The following is a 22451-nucleotide window of genomic DNA, read 5'->3' on the forward strand; positions in this document are numbered from 1 at the left end:
AAGTACACAAAGGTATTTGGAGCCTATTGATGTTAATGAAAGAGATCAATCTAATTGAGAGCGTGTGTGCCGAAAGCTCCTTGGAGATGGAAGAGGCCCCAAGGTTAGCCTCTAATCGCCTCCTTGATGGTAGACCCCACCAGTACTTAATTTTGCATGACCGTCTTTATGACATAGTTGGAATTTTGACGCCCAGATTCACGCTCCATACCGAAGCCCATTTCCCTCCCTTCCCATCCCCCTCCCCGACATTCCAATTTTGGAGAGCACGCTGGGAAAGTTACTGACACTCAGGTAAGTTCCTGTGTCCCTAACCGGGAACACCATGGATCTGGCCTGCAGGTTGAACAAGATCCCACTGAGGGGTGCCTTTCTCCTAATATCTCAAGGGGACTGTCTCCTCCTGCATTCCCTCAGAGAGAGAAAAATGATCCCACTGGACAGAGTTTAAATTTCTGTCGATGTTATTAAATCCCTTGCCGAACATGTCATCAGCATCTCACAAATATTATATGATAACTGGGATTCAACACCTTCTTGAAGTGATATTAGAGAAGGTTTCTAAAGTGATGACTACTCCTTCATCACTTGTTGAAGGAGATAACGGTACCTCAAGATTTACAGAGAAGAGGAAACTATCCTATTGGGTTTGTGAGACATCTCATCTGCACCGTGATTCATATCTGCCTCTGGAAGGGAGCAAAGGAGAGTGAATTCCCTTTCTCCCTTGAGTACCAGACATACCAAATTTCTACCTGAAAAATCCATAAATCAGAGCAGTGTTATCTGGACTGGGTGCTAAGGGCCTAGAGCTACCCTTCCTCCATCAGATTAAAATTCCCCCATTTCTTTATCTTCTTCTTAAAAACAAAACAAACAAAAAATGCCCTTGCCATACAGGAATTGAATGCTTTCCCTGTTGTTTCTAGGAATCAGTACATCCAATAAAGCATTGGAGGATATTTCCCCTCCTATGGCTGTTGGAATAAGTCCTAGGATCCTCAGAGACAACCTTGCTGGAAGAAATATCTGTGCTCTGGGCCCCCTGCTGAAAGTAGCCCTGACTTCAAAGCATCACCGGCCCCCTCTAATAAACAATACGTGTTGTGGAGCTAGCAGGTATGATTGCACAATTGGCTGGGTTCTGTCTGGACTTTTAGCTACCGATTCAGTGTAAATAGCAGCCGCGTACGGAAGGACCAAAGGGGAAGCACATTTACAGTAGATTATTGCTTCCCCATCCTCATCTTCATATCCCTTACTGTGTGTGTGACAATAAAAGGGGATAATTAGATTAGCAGGAAAACTGGCCTACTCTTTCAGATGGCCCTCCAGCACAGGGCTCCACTGGACTCCCCCTGTCCAGTGCTCCCTCCTACTTGCAGGACAACAGTATCATGGAGCTGAGGGTCCTTGTTCTACTCTATGGAGTAAAGAGAGACCACAGCTCTATCTTATAGGCTATGGGATGTTGAAGTTCCCACACTGCAGGATGTATCTAAATACCTTAGTTATGAAACTTTTTCCTGAAGGTATGACTTGGTCTATGAATTTATTACAAGATTCAGTGTATAATGGGAATGAAGAAAGTAAAGGTGGCATGGGAGATTAAAGGAGACCAGGATCTAATAATAAATCAACCTCAAATCTTAATTGAAATTATAGCCTACCCACCCAACCCTACCCATCCTAGAATCAAAACCACAGGTTCCATGAGAATGGCCATACCCTTTTCTACTGTACCCTAGAAGTCTTCTCCCTTACCTAGGAGGGTTCCAACCTGATCTCTGGAGCAAGGAAGCTTCAGGGGGAAAAATGTTTGGAAAAGTGTCTAAATTGCTGTTTTTTGACTCTGCATATCTTGGCAGTGCATTCAAAAAGGAAATATATGAAAAGGAAAACAGTGACGACATCAGGAGAAGAAGCTGTGGGCAGGACTCCTGAAGCTGAGAACTGGGTATCACTGTTGAGTACAAACTCTTTGTGCCTCAGTTTTCTCATCTGAAAAATGGAAGTAATGCTCTTCAAATTCTCCAAGAAGGCACTGAGAGGATAAATGGAGAGCAGGGGTGAAAGGGTTGGATGGAATTCCAAAGGATTACTGCTTTTGCGGAAGCTCTGCACCCGTGCATTTCTCAGCGTGCTGGCCCTCTCTCTGCCTTTGTTTGCCTCCTTCATGCAGTGTAGGTAATGGTGTGTGCATCATTCTCTGGAGTGCTTGATAGGTGACTGTTCCACCTGGCACGTGTTAGTCCTGTGCATTTCCCTTTAATGCTCTCCATTATTTGGGCTGCATTAATAATGTTTGCAGGCTGATATCTTTAAAATTAATGAGGTGTTTACTCTTATCCAAGAAACTCATCAAAATAAAGGCAAAGAAAAGCTTCCTTTTTCCTTCTTCTAGCAAAAACAGGTGGACAAGTAGGCCCCAGTGCAGTCTTTGCTAAGAAGGTAGAGGAAATCAAGGCAGAATACAAACTTGCGGTTAGTGGGGGGGTTGCCATTATCACAAGCGGCTTCATGTATTATATAGGTCATAAGTTCTGTATATGTGATAATCATTTTTTAATTGAACAGAAGTGTATGTGTGGTAAGGAAAGGGAGAACACACACACGGTTAATTAGAGAGTCCCTGGGCTTAACTGGTTCTCTGCTGAGTGTATTTGGAAATCTGCAGCCATTCCTCAATAACTTGTGGTAGATATGTTGCTGAACCTGACTCTAAGTCATTGCAGGTACTTGCTCTCTTAAGATCTGGATATGCACTGGAATCAGGAACTTTTGCAGGTGCTCCCAGGTTTAGTCTGCGTTCTAAGCCTGAAGAGGACAGTTTCTTGCTGAGTATATTTTGTGGGCATAGTGAATAGGTCTAGTATGCAACATTCCTCATAGCTTCTATTTTTTTGGTCAGTTTTCTTGCCTCCCTTTGTGTGAAAAATCCACCCACTGCTCTCAACAAACCATTCTGACCCAGAGTTCTCCTGTATGTTAATAGGCTGGGGTTGGTCTTTCCCATATAACCATGTATTTGTGAGGATACCCAGATTTGGAACATAGTGGACTCTAGGGTGGCTAACAGGGTAAGCTATAAATCATTCCATGGGGTATGCAAGCAGGCTACTTTTTTATCACAGAACTTCCTTAAGAAATAAGTTTTGATTCTCTCCCTGAACATCTTCACCTTACAGTTTCCCCTGCTGGGTAAATTTCCATGTTAACCTAAGTCATGAGCACCCCTTAGTGATCTGATGACCGTCAGTGATGATCACTGAACCCTCATAGGCTCATAGGTCTGAAGCTGGGGCAGACCAAGGAGGTTATTTAGTCTAATATCCTCATTTTACAGATGAAGAATTGGAAGCAGGGGAAATGAACTGCCTATGGTCACACAGGAAGTAAGTGGAGAATTATAACTAAGGACCTCTGACACCAAGGTCAAAAGTCTTTCCAATACACCCAGTCTGTCTCTTCAAGTGCATCTCTTGAGGGTCTCTGTCAACTATTCCTTTATAGTGTCAATGCAAATTATATGAAATTTGTAATCTATATGGAATGAGATAATTACTAATTTTTCCATAAAGAACTATCCTATATATTAGTTTTGCTTTCAAGGAGATCCTATTTCCCCTGTTCATTTCAATGAAGATTTTGAGGAATCTACTAGGCAGCTAATTAGTCTATGGTATCTTTGTCCTGGCTAAAGCAGTATTGAAAAGCTTTGAGAGTCAAGACCCGTTGTGAGATGATTGATTGGTTCATTTCCTCATCCCAGACCTTCCCTTCTCATTCTTATGCTGTGTAAAAAGCGTGCTCTCTCAGTCCTTTTGTTCATTTATAGGCTGCCTGTACCTAAGAGGATGAGTGCATCACTCCAGGCCCTGTGGCTGAACCCGAGGCTGCAGGATAAAACTGAGCCTCCAGAACTTTGCATCATCACAGTGTCTAATCACCCCACCAGGGGAAGCTTGGGGATTCCTTCCCCTGACATAAAGCCCTACAGAGAGAAAACGAACATCCAGAGGAAGGAGGTAAAGCACCTACGTGAAACTGAATCTGTGCAAAGTCTCTAGCTTCAGTGTGCATGACTTGGTAGGTTGAAGGCACAGAAAGGAGTTCCCATTCGCCATCATTCACGAACATCTTTTTATCTTCTTTGATGTCTTCTGTGCTCCTCAGGAAGGCAAGGTCTAAATCTGCCACTGGAAACAACAGAAACCATTGATCTTCATGTAGCAGGAGATTCTTGCAGAGGGCCTGCACTCTTCTTTATTGCGGCCCTTGCTTTCACCATAATCACTATTCACACTATCATTTGTATCAGACTCCTTAGTACACACCCCAAGTTAGGTCTCCCTGTTTTGAGTACTGGATGAAAATTGGAATGAAAAAACAGTGAGGATGACGACTGGGTCCTATTATCCATAGGTTGTTGGAGCTGGCACTATGGCTTCCCTACAACCTGTTTCTAGAGATAAAAGTTGTATCATCATGACTCCCAAATCAGAGACAATATAGGCAACTCTAGGGACCAGATACATACACCCAGGCTTGAATCACTGCAGAGCCAGAATCATAGAACCATATATCTAGAGAGGGAAGGGACTTCCAAGGTCATCTAGTCCAATGTCATCAGCTTACAGATGAGGAAACTGAGGTGAGAGAGGTTAAATGACTTGCCAAGGTCATATAAGTAGGAAGATTAGAGGCAAGATTTGAGCCCAGCTCTTCTGACTCTAGCACCAGTAGTTCCCTTCTAGATGCTTCATGAAGCTGTCAAAGTAATCTTCCCATTACATAAGTCTGACCACACCACTCTCCTCTAAAGCCTTGAGTGGCTCCTCATTGCTTATGGGATAAAGTACAAGCTCCTTACAAGCCTTACTTTCACACCACTCTGCTTCACATAGTCCAACCAAACAGGACTCAAAATTCCACGTTTTCTCCCACATTTCTGAATCTGTGCAGGTAAACTATCTCCCAGGCTTAGATTGCCCTCTGTCCTTATCTCTCCCTGTCAAAATTCTTTTCTTCCTCCAAGGCTCTTCCTTCCCATTCCCTTTGTTCCCTCCTAAAGCTTTGCTACAGCACTTGGCTCAGACCTCTCCTTCCCTCACATTGCTTTCTACCTTGTATTACACTTATTTAATATATGTTGTATCCTCTCCACACTCCCCACTGCCCAATAAAATATTAGCTTTGTAAAACCAGGATTGTGTTGTTTTCATTGTTTCTTTTCTGCGCACCTAGCACAGTGTCTCAAAAAGATCGGGTCCTTAATAAACGAGTTGAATTAAGCTGAATTGAATTCAATTGAATAAGCCAACTAATGACAAGGATAAAGTCAAGCAATGACAGATGTCAGCTGTTTTCACTTTGGCATATGTTCTCTCCATAAGAACATTTTCCAGGTAGCTGACCCCATCACTCTAAGTTTACCTGTGTGCAGGATGCTATTGAAGGTTAGACTGCAGTTCTGTGTATCAAATGGGAAAGCATATGTCTCCAAACTGCATGCAGAGACCACCTGGATGGGCTTATTGTTCTTAATGGTCCCAGATGAGTTGACATAAACATAGGGAAGATCGGGCGATTTTTCAATGTCCACGCTACATAAAACACAAGAGAACTTGCTGTTGAATAGATGGCCTGAGTTGGTTACACAGTCCTGATGCTACTAAGGGGGGGCTGCTCAGTCCTGACCATGACACCCATGACTGACCTCCATAAAGCAGAAAGAGATGGACATTTCTCTTGGCATGATTCAATACTGGCAGAGGCCTCAGTAATGACATCCTCAGGAGTTTTTCTCTGTAGCTCTATTTTAGTGCTATTTTAGTCTCAGAGGGCAATAATCCTATTCCTATAGTAACTCAAACATCCATACTTCAATGTTTATCTCATATGAAGTCAACTCACTATATTTAAAAATCCATTTTGGTTATAAAATTCTATTCCTTCTCTCCTATATATACACAACAATGTAACATTGGCTCAGATTCAGAAACAATAATTCAGAAACTTAGGATGAAAATAAATAGCCATTGGTCTGAGGACTCTAACCAGGCCATGCCCCATGGAAATATGCCACATACAATTCATTGATGATGATATCTGGGGCCCAGATGGCACTCAGTGGAAGGGAGATTTCTCCTATTCCATCAAACATACTGGAGTTCCAGGCTAAAAACTCATCATTCCAAATCTGTAAGGAGTCAGAAAAGAAACATGTCATAACACAGCATTGCTAAAGAGCAGAGAAGAAGTTTAGATTGATAACCCCTGGGCACTATCTATTGGTAAAATTAGCAGATTTCTTCCCTTTCCTTCCAACTCATCACCAACCATAAGGAGGATGGCTATCCCTAGATCCAGCAATAGTAAACATACATTTCATATGACATTCAATAAGGTAAGTTTGACATTTAAGCCCTGGCTAATCACACATCAAACTAGTAAGCACTTAGTAAGTGTTTACTATGTGCCAAGTACTATACCCAATAAATAAAGATACATAATAAATGAAAAATATATATTCTTTATTAGGATAGTTATATTTTTATATCAGCTCTAGATCAGGATTCTAGCATGAATAGAAGGAAATATGCTCAGTTACCTCTTTGTACCATACACTAGTCTTTAGTTTTTGATTCTGTGCATCCTGCAGAGTCAAAAAGAAATAAAGAAAGAAACATTTGAATCCTGCATTAAATCTCAGGATGTCAATAAATCAAAGACCCAGTTCAATGGTATGTCATTTTGGGAGGAAAGAAATCAAATATCACCAGGCAATCCTGATTTTTAAAGCATCACCTAGACTCTTCTTGGCTCTCTTAAGTTCCCATTTATTATGCACACCTGTTTCTATGAGCTTTACTGTATTATCTGTGACAAAATGGCACTTTGACTATACTTGACACTCTGAACGAATCACTAAATTTCTTTTCCACTCTAATTAGTTACTCTGCCATTAATCAGAATGAAGAATAATATATATATTCTTAGCCAATCCTGGGCTAAAAATATGAGACTGAGCTTTTATTTGTAATCAAGGTATTATTCATAATCTTTTAAAGTATGTTGTTTCAGCTGCTACAGGCAGTTACTCATATTAAGTCACAATTTGTATGGATTTTCCTGCTCCTGAAAGAGGCTGAATGGATTGAACATAAATAAAGTGTATTGTGGATGACATGACAAATGCAATTCCCTGAGGCCTGCAATGAGTCAGTGATCATCTTGAAAAACTACTATCTCTCAATATGGACTCCAGTGAAGAGAATCCTAAAACTGCCAGGCTACTGGGGGTTTGGACAACAGGAGCAGTGAGGAGGGGGAGGAAAAACAGTCAACAAGTCTTGAAAGAGTTTCTCGGGAATGTATGGGTGAAGGATGGATATTTGTGGTTAGAGGGATCTTCATGAACTCATGTCTTCCTTTTGCCTCTCAGTGATAAGCTGCTAATGGAAGCTACATCTTTGGAGAGAAGAAAATAGGGAAAGAAAAACAAAATCCAAGATGAAGAAATATGAAATGTAAAGTCTTCTTTTGTAAACATTCTAACCTGCTGTTTCCATGTCCCACTGTTTTTTTGTGGTCTGATCTTGGCTCAAAGCCCAGGAGCCATTGAGATAGGCAAGAGTCCAGTCTTCTTTTGTGTTTTGTATGGTGTTTAGGGCATGCCAGTTCTCAGTAAATAACAAATCATAGCCCTTGTGTTGGTGCTATGAAAGCAACTGGCAATCGGTCTTTACTAGGATTTTTTTCCTGGATTGAAATGAGATCAGTTATACAGAACTGTGCTGCGGTTGTTGTCCTCCTTCCTACCCCCAACTTCAGTTAGTGTAGCTGTCATTTGAAGTTAATATTATAACCTGGAAAACTGAAGTCCCCTTTGTCATTAAGAAGATTGGAGAGCTGTTGCTGAAACTTTTCAGAGGAACGGGGAAAAGACAAGATTTTAAGTAGATGTGAGGATGCCTTGCTTTAGTATTTATACAAAGGTCAGTCTGGTTGTATCATGTTTGCAGTCTTTCATGGACACTAAATGGATGCTTTGAGACAGTCAGATTTTGGAAACCTGTTCCCTAGCATCATACAATAGGAAAGGATTGAATTCAATAGTAATTCCCAGTGGAACAGCTTGTAGTCACTACAGAGGGTAACTCATAGCCAAGATAGGCTCAGTTCATGTCCTGGCAGTTGAGATAAGATTTTATTAAAGCTCAAACCAGGTGACAATAACTCATTGTCATTCCCATCAGCTTGGGGATCATGGCATGTCCTTGCACACTTCCCCATGAAAGCATAAAAATGAAAGTTTTAATACTAGCTCCATTTAATAAAGAGAGAATAAGGAGAGAGAATAAGGTCTAATGCTGTAACCATTGTTGGAGGACCTAGAAGTTAACTTTAGGGTCTCTTGAGAATTTCAGCCTCAAGATACTTAAATTCTTAGTCTGTCTCTTGACAGCATCTTATTCACAAGAGATGATCTTTTATATCAGTTAAGTGTACATATTGACCTTTTCCTCTTTCCCCTTTAATTGAAGTTGGAAAAGTTTCTTCATCAAATCAAAAAGTCATGAGGATGGGGAGAGGGGTCCCTTTACTCTGTTGCTTCATTCTCATGATAATTTTAGCCATTAGATTCTTGATTGTCTGCAGTGATGGTGCCTTACTTCATTTCTCTCCTCTTGCCCACTTCTCTGCTCAATTACTTTTACTTTCGAGGATTTTTCCCTAATGCCTGCCTGATGGGGGTGGGTAGGCTTCATCTCTCCAAACCCAAATAACACAATGTCAAAAAATGGAGTTTGAGGCTAAAACGAAAATCTTTTAGTCAAACGAAACAAGTTTCTCAATGCCAGCTGGTGAACATAATTGGTTCTCTGGTGGCATTATTCACAGCTCTTCCCCTGCGTATCTGGTTGTTTGTTGTTTTTTTTTTTATTTTCAGATACCTTCCATCTTGCTTGTTAAAAGCAAAGGATATTTCAGAGAATTGGAATTCATTAGTCTTCCTAACAGAGGGAGCCTATTTAGATCTAAATTGGTGGTTAGCAAATATACAGATAATTCCTCCACATTCTTATTTATCTTTCCCAGTTCCGGAGACTATAGAAACAGATGCCTCAACGTCTGGCTGGGAGGCTCTAGTCAATGGACTGGAATACAAAGGTATCTGGGATTTGGAATTGACAAAACTCAATAGAAACAAATTGGAACTCTTCACTGTTGAGTAGATTATCTCTATAATCAGATTTCCCTAAGGTACTCATAATACCCAGATATTCTCAAACAAAACTGTAGTCTTTTATATAAACAAAACAGGAGGCACACCATCACAGTAGAAGTGAGGTACAGGGATGAAAGCGGGGCCATGAGTTCTTCACTAACAAAACTTGGCAGTTGAGCTGCATCCAGCAAAAGCTCTACTTACTTTGGGAGTGGTCTTGTTTGCTTGAGAGGAGTCTGCACAGCATCAAGTCTTTTGAAGCTTTCCTTTGCACCCATTTCCTGAACCAACAACCTTGGTCTTCGCCTTCCAATGGGCGATGCAGATTTTTCATGATCAGATAAGCAAATACATGAAAAGCACTTCATAAATCTTACAGAGCTATATATATAAATGTGAGCTACTGCCATTTCAGGACATGTTCAGAGCAGCCAAGACAGACCTAAAGACAGTATCTGCAACTGACCTGACAATTCTTCATTCATTCAGTCAATAAGCATTAAGTATTTACCATGTGCCTGGCCCTGTGCTAAGTAATTGGAGATACACAGAAAGGCAAAAGATATACTTTAATTGAGAGTCACTAGGATGACTATTTCATGGTCTTTTTTTTCTCAGGGGAGTATAAGACACGTGCATTAGTAACCATAACAGGGCAATATGTGAAAAGAGCTATAAAAGGATCAACAAAATTCTACGGTAGTTCAGATAAGAGAGAGAGATCATTTTAGTTTGGGCAAGGAAGTAGGAACTGGCGGTGACTATGAAGATTGAGCCTTGAAAGATGGACAGGAATTTGAAAGGTTGAAGTAAAGGAAAGAAGGGTTTTCTAGGCATAGGAAATAATATTTAATTACACATTTATTAAGTTCCAACTATGTGCAAGAAACCACACTAGATGTCCTCTTGGGGTTAAAAAGACAAAGAAGAAAGGCAATCGGTCTTTACTAGGTTGAGAAGCTTATATTCACTCTACTGAGCTGATATGACAGGTACACTACAAGATAAGTAAAATTAAGGATCTTTTTTAAGGAGGGAGAGGGCACTAATAACTTGGGGCATAAGGAATACTTTTTCAGAAAAGTGATGCCAGAGCTGAGCCTTGAAGGAAGATAGAGATTCCAAGGGGGTAAAGGTGAGGAGAAAGGGCATTTTAGGCATAGAGAACAAAGGTCATGAGTCAGGAGATAGAATGTTATGCTTAGGAAACCACTAGTAAAACCAGAGAGGTAGAAATATAGTTTTCATGAAAGGGAATAAAATGAAATAAAGCTGGAAAGGGCAGGTGTATTCTGACTGTGCAGGACTTTCACTGGCAGGCTGAGGAGTTTTCATTGTGTCCTAGAGTATGTAGGGCAGCACTGAAGATGTCTGAACAAGAAAGACTATCACATAGATCTGTGTCACTGGGTGGTTCTTGTGACAGTTCTGTAAAGGATGAATAGGAATGAGGGGAGATCAGAAGCAGAGATAACAATTAATTATTACAATAGACCAAATAAGAAGCCATAAGAACACAGGAGCTATAAAGGAATCTTAGAGTTAACCTAGTTCAAATCTCTTGTTTTATAGGTAAGGAAAGAGGTTGGGAGGGGTTAAATGACTAGCCCAAGGTCATATAGATAAGAAGAAGGAGGGAGGGTGTAAGCATTTATTAAGCATCTACTATATGCCTGACTCTGTGCTAAGTATTTTACATATATGATCTCATTTGACTCTCACAAATATAGTTGTTTCAGTTGCTAAAAGGGAGCAGAAAAGAACATTTATGAAAAGAAAATTGAAAAATAGACTGGAGAAGATAATATAGACTTTCATTAAATGTTGAGGAGACAATGGCTATTTGAAGTCCTGAGAGAAAACTGCTCCTCAGCCTCTCTCCCAATCAGTCCAGTTCTCAGTAAAACAGCTGCAGCTCCTTCCTATCGACTTCGACCAGCTCCTGTCAGCACCTGTCTTCTATTTTCTATAAACAGCTCCTCCTGTCAACCACTATGCATTCTGTCCCCAGCCCCATCTGGGTTCAGCTTCCTTTTTTGTCCCTATCATCATCTGGTCATCTCTTACGCCTTCTCCTTCTCCTTCTTCTGGCTTTTCACGCCTCCATTTAAGGGCCTCATTATGAGCAGCTAACCACTTCTAACAAGATATCAAACTAAAAAAAAAATTCTATCTTCCTATCAGGTGTGACCCCAACAGTCTTTATATACTCTTCCCACACTGCCCCAAAAGTTAATTGAGTTATGGTTTATCAATTATTAATTCAAAACTTAGAAGATAGTCACACACTGACTGCAGTCATAATTAACTCAGTGCAATACCTTCAAACAGATGCTCTTAGTACATTTATCTAAAGGGATATTTCTCTCTCAGGTCCTCAGAGAAGTCTGTACTCAAGATTTTACCTGAAAGGCTCTTTCTTTCCAAACTGATTTTGTCATTTTTCCTTGTACAAATATTCTTTTTCTGACCTTTCAGTGGCCAAAATGTTCTTATACAAAGGCAGAATCTGTAAGACTTGGCAGCTGGTTGACTAGGGAGAATAAGGAAGAGGAGAGAGTCAAAGATATTTGAGAGATTGCAAACCAGGATAACTTGAAGGACAGTAGTACCCTCAGTAGAAACTGAGAAGTTTGAAAGACAGGAAAGATGATGAATTTCACGTTTGCATATGTTGAATTTGAGATACTGATGAGAAGGAGATGATGACTACACAGCTGGCAATGCAAGGCACAGAGATTGAAAGCATGGAGTAGGCTTTAATTACATAGGTGTGATTGAGCTGGAACAGGCCTTTGAGAGTCAGTTGTTAAATTGTTAGTGTGAGCATGTACACCTTGGAGATCGGCAAACACTAGAAATGCAGGATTTGTTGGGACTCAAAGAGGAACAAGAGCAATTCTATCTTACCTTAAATAGTATGAGACTAGAAAAAGAGTAGAGCAAGGAAGTCTCAACGCCTCAGCTATAGCTCTAGGGTTAGACTATGTCATTACACAGTTCATATAATCTTTCCTTGGTCAGGCTGTATTGATGATCCAATCTGGCCAAACCTGGTAAATAATGTAGCGATAACCCAGTGACAAAATTTTTAAGTAATATCCTTTATACAGTTGAGGAAATGTCCCCGGGAGACCAGGGCTCCAAATTTACACGTAGGAAACCGTCTCAAAGGAGTTTCAATTTAGAGCTTGGTTAACGCTGGGCATTTCTTAGGGGGCTATTAGCTGATTATCACTAGTAACAGTTTCTGTTGATTTCGTTATTTTCTCTTTTGTTCGTTAAAAGGGCCATTCCCTGATTATGTCTTAAAGAGGCCTCTTCACTCAATGGGCATTACCTTCTGCTAGGTGAGTACTTGAAAAGGCCACCCTAAAAAGGCCAACATCTCGCATTGTGTCCTGGCCCTTCTTCAGTCATCCTGATGAATGTCAGGCCACCGGACCCAGATGGCTCAGAAGAAGAAAATGAGGTTGGTGACCTTGCACAGCCCTCCCTCACTCAAAACAAAGTCAAGTGCAAGTCATGTCATCATTTCTCTAATGTCACCATTTTCTTCAAAAACGAAGGATGAACAGAAACAGACAGATTAGCTGGAATTAAATTAAACATTTTTCAGGATCTTCAGATCACCTATTTTGTTCATGAAAAAGAGCCTGGAAAAACCTTTCCTCTTACTACCTTCCCTATTACTGTAGAGGATAACACCATCCTTCCAGTCCTTTCGTCTTACAACCCAAGGAGTCATCCTGGACTCCTCACTATCTCTCACTCCCTATATCCAAGCTATTGCCAAAGCCTGTTGATTCCACCTTTGCAATATCTCTCCAATATGCCATTCTCTTCTCTGACAATGCCATCACTCTAGTGCAGTCTCTCATCATCTCACACTTGGACTATCAAAATAACCTGCTTGCCTCAAGTCTCTCTCCATTCCAATCCATCCTCCATTCGTTCACTAAAGTGATTTTCTTAAAGTGCAGATCTTACTTCCTAACTCAGTAAACTCTCTTGGCTTCCTATCACCTCCAGGATCAATCAATAAACATGTGTTAAATGCCTACTATGTTCCAGGCACTGTGATAAGTACTAGGGATACAATAAGAAGCAAAACAAAACAGACCAAAACAAAACCAGTTCCTATCCTCAAGGAGTTTACAATCTAGTGGGGCAGACCACATGCAAACAAATATATACAAAACAAGCTATATACGGTAGAGGAAGGAAATAACTATCAGAGGGAGTGCACTATAACTAAGAAGGGTGGGGAAAGCTTCCAGTAAAAGATGGGATTTTAGTTGGGACCTTAAAAAATACAGGGAAGTCAGTCATAGAAGCAGAGGAAGGAAAGTGTTCCAGGCATGGGGGACAGCCCCAGAAAATGCCTGGAGCTGAGAGATGGAGTATCTTCTTTACGGAAAGGCCAGGAAGCCAGTGTCACTTTATTGAAGAGTATCTCTTGGGGAGCAAGTTATAAGAAGACTGGAGAGGTAGAAGGGAGCTAGATTATAAAGGACTTTGAACACCAAACAGTGAATTTTGTCATTGACCCTGAAGGCAAGTTGGAGTTGATTCAGTATGTGTGTGGGGGGTGACATAGTCAGACCTGTACTTCAGGAAAATGACTTTAGTGGCTGAATGGAGGATAAATTGGAGCAGCTGACCCCCCCATCAGGCTATTGAAGTAAGCGAAGTATGAGGCGCTGAGGGCCTGTACCAGAGTGGGGGCAGTGTCAGAGAAGAGAACAGGGCATATTCAAGAAATATTGCAAAAATGAAATTGACAGATCTTGGCAACAAATTCTATATGGGAGGGTGAGAGACCGTGGGCAATCCAAGATGACTCCTTTATTGCAAGCCTTCTACAGTAATAAAGAAGGTAGTGGAGGGAGGGTTTAGGGGAAAGATAGCGAATTCTGTTTTAGACATGTCGAATTTAAGATGTCTACTGGATATGCAGTTCCAGGTGTCTGAAAAGGAGTTGGAGATATGAGATTGGAGGATCAAATATACTGTTTGGCATTCCATGCCCTTCAGAACCTGGCCCTCATCTCTTCAGTCTTCTTATACTTTACTCCCCATACATACTCTTCAATTCAGCAATGTTGGACCCATGGATGTTCCAAGAAAAAACATACCATCTCCTGGCATTTTATTTTTGGCTGTCTATAGTGCCTGGAATGTTTTCCCTCTTTTGCTTGCCCACTGACCTCCCTGTATTCTTTGAAACCCCAACTAAAATCTCTTCTTTCACTGGAACCCTTCCCCAGTCCCTCTGGCAATGGTTTCTGAGGTATCCCGTATATTACTTGCTTCGTATGTTGTTGTTTAGTTTTGCATGTTGTCTCCCTCATTAGATTGCAAGGACTTTGACAGCAGAGACTGCCTTTTGCCTCTTTTTGTACCCCCAGCATTTAGCACAGTGCCTGGTGCATAGGTGCTCACTAAATGTTTGTTGACTGTTTGAAAAGTACAACTGGTCAACAGAAGGAGAGTTCCATTTCTTTTTTTTAATGACGTGAAACACATCTTTTAATTGGGTTGGGGCCTTGTTTAAACATGAGTGTGGAGATCTACATTAAAATTACTTGGACTAAATAACAAGTACAACAAAAAAAATCTCATTATGACTTCCTTCTGTCATTTAAAATGTAAGTTTTGCATTTGTTTTCTCATCAGTTTCAATGCTCAGTACTCATCCAATAAGTCAAGACAAGGGTACTTAGGCTCAAAGCATAGCACTTAAAAGCTCACTTATATCCATTAAAATATACACACTCTCATTTTAAAAATAGTGATTTGGCAAAATCTACTTTTAATTAATCTAATGTTTGAGTTATGTGGACTGTTTCCCCTTATTATCTTGTAATTAGGAAGTCTTCTGTGACTAAAAGCAAAAACAAAAGACAAAACTCAGCCATCTCAGAATCAACTCCATCCAGCCTTGGGCAGCATCTTAGGTAAGAGCATCTTTTAAGTATTAAAATACTTTAATTCATTTTATATACATGGAGTATTTCTTTCTTTATTCTTAATTCCAGAAGATCATAAGTGAATATTATCATAACTGGATTATTACCACTAGGCAAGGGAGGCCTTTGAAGTTCTCATAAATTCTTTGCATGTCAATGGTATATGCTGAAGTTGGGGCTAGGAATAGGCAAGATGGGCAAACCCACATACAAAGTGGGCGTCATGATAAGGGATATTTTTAATATTACCTTTTAAAAATGTGTATACTTTTAATCTAGAAAGTGCCATGACAGGAAGGTATTTTATTTTGTGATCATTCATGTCATGAGTAGTAGGGAAGGCGGGAAGGCTCAAAACTTTTGGTGGACAACTATTGTTGTAACACAACTGTTCTTTTTAGAGGTAATACTGTGATCATATTTCGATGAGGGACAGAATATGTAATTTTCAAACCCTCTTCAAGGTTCACAAAAATGTAGTCCTATCTTAGAGAATCTTCTTTGTAAAGCATCTTGAATTTTTACTGGTTAATTCCTCTAAGTTGTCCATCCCTTTCCATCAGGGGTGCTTTACCTAGTGGGAATTTTAATCCAGAATCCTCGCTGACATGTATCTAAGGTAAACCTCCCTTCCATTTCAACTGAAACTTCATTTATATGATACCTACTATGTTCAGGAATGATCGGCACAAAGTTTTATAAAGAGCTACCAGATATAAATCAAAGTAAGAGAGATGGTCCTTACCACATCCAACACAGCATGTACCAATAAATCCAGGTAAACAGTTGTGACCTGAGTCCAGTTATGAACCGGTCTCACTCCCTTGTGATAGTTCTGTAGCAACTTTTGGGTCAAGTGATGAAGAGTTGAATTGCTGAGATGATGAGTATCTGTGATTAAGAACCCTGAAAAGACCATCAGTAAGAGGTAAGAATGAGAGGCATTAGATTTGTGATATTAGTAAGAGGTGAGAACAGGAGGCACAGCATGCAGATGGGTGATCAGTAAGAGGAGAGAGTGAGGAATGCAGGGCGCTGTACAGAAATTTTCTGAGAGGTATTAATGGTTTCAAGATTTAATAACCGTTGGTTGAGTTGACATTTTTCCTCCACCATTTTTGGCCTAACACTTTTCTATGGTTAGTTACTGTAAAACTATAAATTTACAGGTGAATTCTCAGCTATTCGGAGTCTCAAGGTCCCCTACACAAAGTAAGCTGGTGGCTTACATTCCCAGGGGTGAAATGTTATGGCAAAAACAAATGAACCAATTCAATATTTCAAGGAATGAGAACTTTACTCTTATGCCAATGCTTCAGTTTTGTTTTGTTTTTTTTTTTTAACAAGAGGCCCAGGATTAGTAGTTATTGGAAATAAAGTTCCTTATCACCCTTTCAAGGACCTAGGTGAAGATTGGTTATATATATTGATTACTGGCACTATCCTTGGTCAGTGACTAAGTAGAAAGGGCATCTTCTTGGACCCTTCAAAAACTCCTTTTGACAAAATTCAACCTTTATTTAATTCTTTCTTTTAAATGTTACATTTATTCCTATTAGATTTTTTATTTCATAATCTATATACCTCATTCAACAAATTAAAAAACAACAACCTAGCATGAAGAGTATTCCACAATTGGGGAAGCAAGTCAATTGAAAACTGAGAGCAAGAAGGTATAACTGCTGTCAGTATCCATAAGGAGGATTTAGCCATATCCATATCCATATCATACTGTGTCAGCATCCATACATCTTTCTCTGAGGCCATTGGTAAGGAATGTATAAAAGCAGAGCTATTCCAAGCCTCTGGGCTGCTATTTCCTATTCTGGAATGTATAGATAGGTGAGTAAGCCAGGTAGTCAAGTGAGCCTTCACTATGGCAGAGGAGTGTACTTCTTGGGAATCAGGTTTTTGTTGTTGTCATCATTGAGTCTTTTCAGTGGTATCTCATTCTTCTTGACCCCATCTGGGGTTTTCTTGGCAGAGATACTGGAGTGGTTTGCCATTTCCTTTTCCAGTTCATTTTACAGACGAGATACTGAGGCTAACCAGGTTAAGTGATTTGCCCAGGGTGACAGAGCCAATAAGTGTCTGAGACCAGATTTGAACTCAGGAAGATGAGTCTTCCTGACTTCAGAGCTGGTACTCTATTCACTGAAGCACCTAACTGCCCTGGGAATCAGGTTATCTCAGTTATTTTCCCTATAAACCTGTGTTGTATTCCCCAGTTTTTAAGTAAGTGTCAATAAGTCTTTTGCATTGGACTGTACTGTAAACTGTTTGAAGTCTTAGATACAGAATATACCAATGAGTGGGCAGTAATGACTATTATAAGGTTAGTAACAGCTACATCCTTGAAGGGTCTCATACTTACTAGCTCTATAATCCTGAGCAAGTCACTTACCCACGTTTGCCTCAGATCCTTACCTGTAAAATGAGCTGGAGATGGAGATGGCAAACCACTCCAGTATCTTTACCAAGAAAACCCCAAATGGGGTCATAAAGAGTTGGACATGACTAAAGAATTACTAACTGAACCAGAACATCCTTTAAATCACTTTCCTATTCTATTGAATGGTGTCTATGTTAGAGGTCACAGAACCAAGACAGTTGAAGGTTGTAGTAGCCTAAGAAGTAAAATTAACACTATAAATTCTATCAATCCTATAACCCTATAGGATTTGATAGTGCTTAAAATTAAAGGGGTTGACTGCTCAGCTTGTAACACAGCAGAAGGACTCTATATGTGACTGTGACAGCTCCATCAGCTCCTACAGCTACGATAGCATGGCTGTTGCCCCTAACTTGTGGTTTTTGTACCAGTATGTCAAAAGAATTATGAGTAGACAATGGTTTTTGTAAACCATTGTGGGCTGATCATTAAAACCTCATCTTCAACAAACTCAGCAAGGATGGTCATTAGTATGGGAAATAATGGAGTGTCATCACCCTGTCCTAGATTGGAACATTCCTCTGATGGAGGAGGGCAGCTTCCGTGTGGTGAACTACAGAGTTGGAGTTTCTGGAAGTTTGGAGGCATTCCTATCAGAAGCAGGATTTGGGGACTCTGACAAGGAAGATGCACTTTAATAGTCCATTTTTAATGAATTCCCAACTGAGAACCATTTTGGTCTAGGAGGAGGCAGTGCTGATGGAAGGGTTTCAAAAGGACCTAATTACTTAAATTACTGTATTGTTTGGGGTGTTGGAGCATAGAGCTATAAAGTCAAAAATAAACAGGCTTAATATCAGACTAAGTGGAGCTGCTGCGGTAACAGGAGAGCTCCAGTCCTGTCTAGCTAGGGAACGATCAGAGATCTAAGTCCCCAGAGAGGACTTGGTAGAATCAAATTGGTCAGAGCCTTTGCTTCCAGTGTTTTCCCTTAATAATCTAGCCTGGTGGGGCCAGTGAGTTCAGGAGAAGAATAACAGAATACAGAGGAGACCTAGGAATGGGTAGAAGAAGCCAGTTTGAGATATATCTCAAAACTTCCAAGAGAAGGGCATCAAGGATGATCCATAGGAAGAGAGTGTTGGACATAGAAGTATTAAGACACAAGATACAGACCTTTAGCGGCTTGTACTAGCTCACACTTTGGATGGTGGTTAACCAACAACCAATGGTTTGGGGCCAATGAATAGGAGGATAACGGAGGATAATGTTCTAAGGTCTTTTGGGTGTGAACTAATTCTCCCTGGATAGACAGAGTAAAGCTGGGTCATCAACCCCTTCCAACCCCCAACCCCCAGCAAGGGGCCTTATGAGGGCTGAATTTGGAGACCTGGGTTTGAATCTTTGCCCTGCTACTTCCTAGTTATGTGATCCTAAGCAAGGCATTTTACTGGGCCCCATGTGTGTGTGTGTGTGTGTGTGTGTGTGTGTGTGTGTGTGTGTGTGTGTGTGTGTGTGTGTGTGTGTGTGTGTGTGTGTAGATTATTTCTAAAATCTCTACCACCTATAAATTCTGAGATAATATTACAAAAATCAGGGAGGCAACAGTTGCTAACAAGCTCCCGACAAGCTTCTCTTCTCCTCTGAGTTTGCCTGAGCTAATAAAAATAGAAATAGTCCAGACCTCAGTTGGTATTTCCGAAACTGGTCCTTATACTGTGACCATAAAGCTGAATGTGTTGACAGGAGGGAAAGCCAGGTGAGACTACATTGTGATTGAGCTGTGGGGCCCTAGGGAGTCTGGTTAGGCTCCCTGGGTGGCTGGTTTTCCCTTCACACTTGTATTTGTATTGTCCTATGCTATGTATTCCTCTGCAAAAGCTGAGGATGCACATTGTATGTCTAAAGCATACAATATACTAATGGCTGGACAATGATGGTTCTCTCATAAGGTTAGCATTAACTTTGCCTTTTCGAGCTTTTTCTTACTCTCAGGTATTTCTGTGGCAGCTGCCACAAAATCCTAGCCATCAGTGACTTTGGAAACCTAAAAAATTAGGGAAAATAATTCAAATAAGAGTTATTAAGTGCCTTCTATATATAAAGGACTGTGCAAGATTCTGATGGAGATTTTTAAAAAGCATGCTTAAAACATGGTCTTTGTGTTCATGGAATTTACAGTCTAATAGTGAGATAAGATACATGCATATGTAATTATAATAGAGAAGCATACCTAAGTTCATTAGAGAGATCCAAAATAATGTGCTGTCTGAGGTCTGAGAGGGAAAAACGTTGTTACCAACTGGAAGGTATTAGGAAAGTCTTCATGAAGTAGGTGGTACTTGAGTTGGACTTTAAAGGATAGATGGGGCAACTAGGTGGTGAAGTGGATAGAGTACCAGGCCTGGAGTTAAGAAGACTTATCTTCATGAGTTCAAATCTGACCTCAAATACTTATAACTGTGTGACCCTGGGCAAGTCACTTAACCTGGTTTGCTTCAGTTCCTCATAAAATGAGCTGGAGAAGGAAATGGCAAACCACTCTAGTATCTTTGCCAAGAAAACTCCAGTGGGATCACGGAGGCAGACTGGACAACAAAAGAAATTCAACAGGTAAAGAAGGGAAGGAGGAATATTCCAAGCTGAAAGAAAAGCAAAGGTAAAAGCATAAAGATGAGAAGATATTTCAGGGATCAAAATAGACTGATTTCAGTAGAGCACAGAATGCATGGTCCAGGAATACCTGGCATGAAGTAAGACTAGAAAAATAGGGAACACCAGACCATACCCCTTAGAATTCATAATTTCTTCCAATATTCAACTCAAGCACCACTTTGTACAGGAAGACTTTCTTGATCCCTCAAGTGCTAGCACCTTGTACCCTCTCAAATTACCCAGAATGTATTGCACATACATCTACATGTACTTTCCCCCATTTACTATTGTTGCTGTTAAAAAATAATAGTAAGCATTTATATTAGGTAACTTTGTTACCTAATGCTTTAAACATGTAACTTCATTTGATTTAATCCTTACAACAATCCTATGACCTACAAGCATTTATTAGATACCAGCCATGTACCAGGTACAGTACTAGGTACTGGAGAGTCATGACAAAAATGAAATAGTCCCTGGCTTCAAGGAGTTTACATTTGATCAGGGGAAAATATATATACATATGTATATGTATACATATATGTATACATAAATATGCATAAAATGAATATGAAATAAATACAAGGTGATTTGGTGGAAAGAGAGGACAATAGTAATTGGGCGAATCAGGAGAGGCTTTATTTCAAAGGCCTCTCTACATAAGTTTTGCAGGAAACAAAGAATTTTAAAAGGTAGAGGTGAAGAGGAAATGATTTTAGGCATTTTGCACATCTGGGCAAAGGCATGGAAATGGATGAGAACAAGAACACTATTTGCAGGACAATAGTGTAGGAAAGGGAGAAATGTATAAGGCTGAAATGGTAGTATGGGATTAGGTTGGGAAAGGCTTTAAAGTCAAACAGAGGAGTTTCTATTTGATCCTGCAGGCAATAATGAGCCATTGGAGTTTACTGAGTAGGGGAATGACTTAGAGCTGTACTCTCGGACTATCACTCTAGCTAGCAGCTGTGCTGAAGATAGACTGGGAGTGGTGAGAGACTTGAGGCAGGAAGACCAATTAGGAGAGTACTGTAGTTCAGAGATGATAAAGGTCTGAACTATGATGGTGGTAGCATGAGCAGAGAGAAGGTGATGGATTTGAATTATGATATAGAGAGAGATGAACACAATGTGGTAGTTGGTTGGATACACAGGGTAAGAGAGAAGGTTAGGATTGGGGAAAATTATGAGTGCCCCCATAGAACAAAAGCTCCTTGAGGGCAGTGACTCTTCTTCCTGGTACATAACAGGCAATTAATAAAGAAATGTTTGTTGATTGATTTATTGTGGAAATCAATGAACACACATGAGTAAGGTTGAATTAATGTGATTTTTGTTTCATACTTTTTTACACAAAAAATCTTATCTCTTCTTCTGGCTCATTAAATAAAAATGCACTTGTCAGAAAATGTAATCTTAGTTTTGAGAAAATTCTCTCTAGTTCCAGGGGAAAAAAAATTGTTTCCTATGTGCCAGGAATCTTGATTCATGGAAGGGCTGGAAGGGCAATGATTGGGGGTGGGGGATGGGAAGCAAAAGAAATGAACATCAGCAATTGTAAGTGACAAATTTGTGAATGCTTTCTCTGAATTGCAGAAAGATATTTTGTTCACAAGCTTTGCTAGCCCTTGGGGAACTTGAAGCTTCGCTAAGTCATTGGACTGAAGCAAATTGCACACCTCCTGCCAAAGTGCGTGAGCGAAATCTAATCTGGAGTGTCCTGGGCATGCATTCGCCTGGGCTCTCAGTGGTTTTGATGGTTATTTTGATGAGCTGCTGAAGGTATGAGGGATCCAGCAGGAAACTGTAAATGAGATATCTTCTCCCTGTGCGACAATCCTGTTTATACCCATTTCTTTATGAATGATGTCGTGTCACTTGTTCACACAGGCAGCAATTTCTATGATTTATCAATGTCACTGTGACCAAAATGCTAACACAATTGTGCTGGAGGTACAGTTCCAGGCTCATTGTGGGCAGTAGAATATTCACCTTCATTATCATCAGAGCTAGGAATCTAATGAGCATTTTACTTTCTAACTATGCTCCCAAGAAGAAGCTAAACAGCAGTAACAGCTATTCAGCTGTGCAGGCAGGCCTGGGAAGGGAGAGACTGAATTTGAGTATCATTTTTTAGGGTTATTTTGAACAGTGATTGTCAAAATGCACAGTGTATCTGGCCAGGAAAAATATTCAT

At 40.3% G+C, this 22451-nt stretch overlaps 1 protein-coding gene across 1 annotated transcript in view; it reads right to left on the reverse strand.

Moving 5' to 3' along the window:
* The window catches only part of HTR3B (5-hydroxytryptamine receptor 3B), a 31101-nt gene that overhangs the window by 6013 nt on the left and 2637 nt on the right, over positions 1-22451 (reverse strand). The window contains exons 2-6 of the mRNA XM_072615671.1: positions 15953-16113; positions 6614-6658; positions 6093-6202; positions 5437-5606; positions 4042-4199 (exon numbers count right to left, since the gene is read on the reverse strand). Of these exons, the coding sequence (XP_072471772.1) occupies positions 4042-4199; positions 5437-5606; positions 6093-6202; positions 6614-6658; positions 15953-16113 (644 nt within the window). The remainder of the gene's footprint in view (positions 1-4041; positions 4200-5436; positions 5607-6092; positions 6203-6613; positions 6659-15952; positions 16114-22451) is intronic.

Source organism: Notamacropus eugenii, chromosome 5, assembly GCF_028372415.1.
Source record: "Notamacropus eugenii isolate mMacEug1 chromosome 5, mMacEug1.pri_v2, whole genome shotgun sequence".
Lineage (NCBI taxonomy): Eukaryota > Metazoa > Chordata > Mammalia > Diprotodontia > Macropodidae > Notamacropus > Notamacropus eugenii.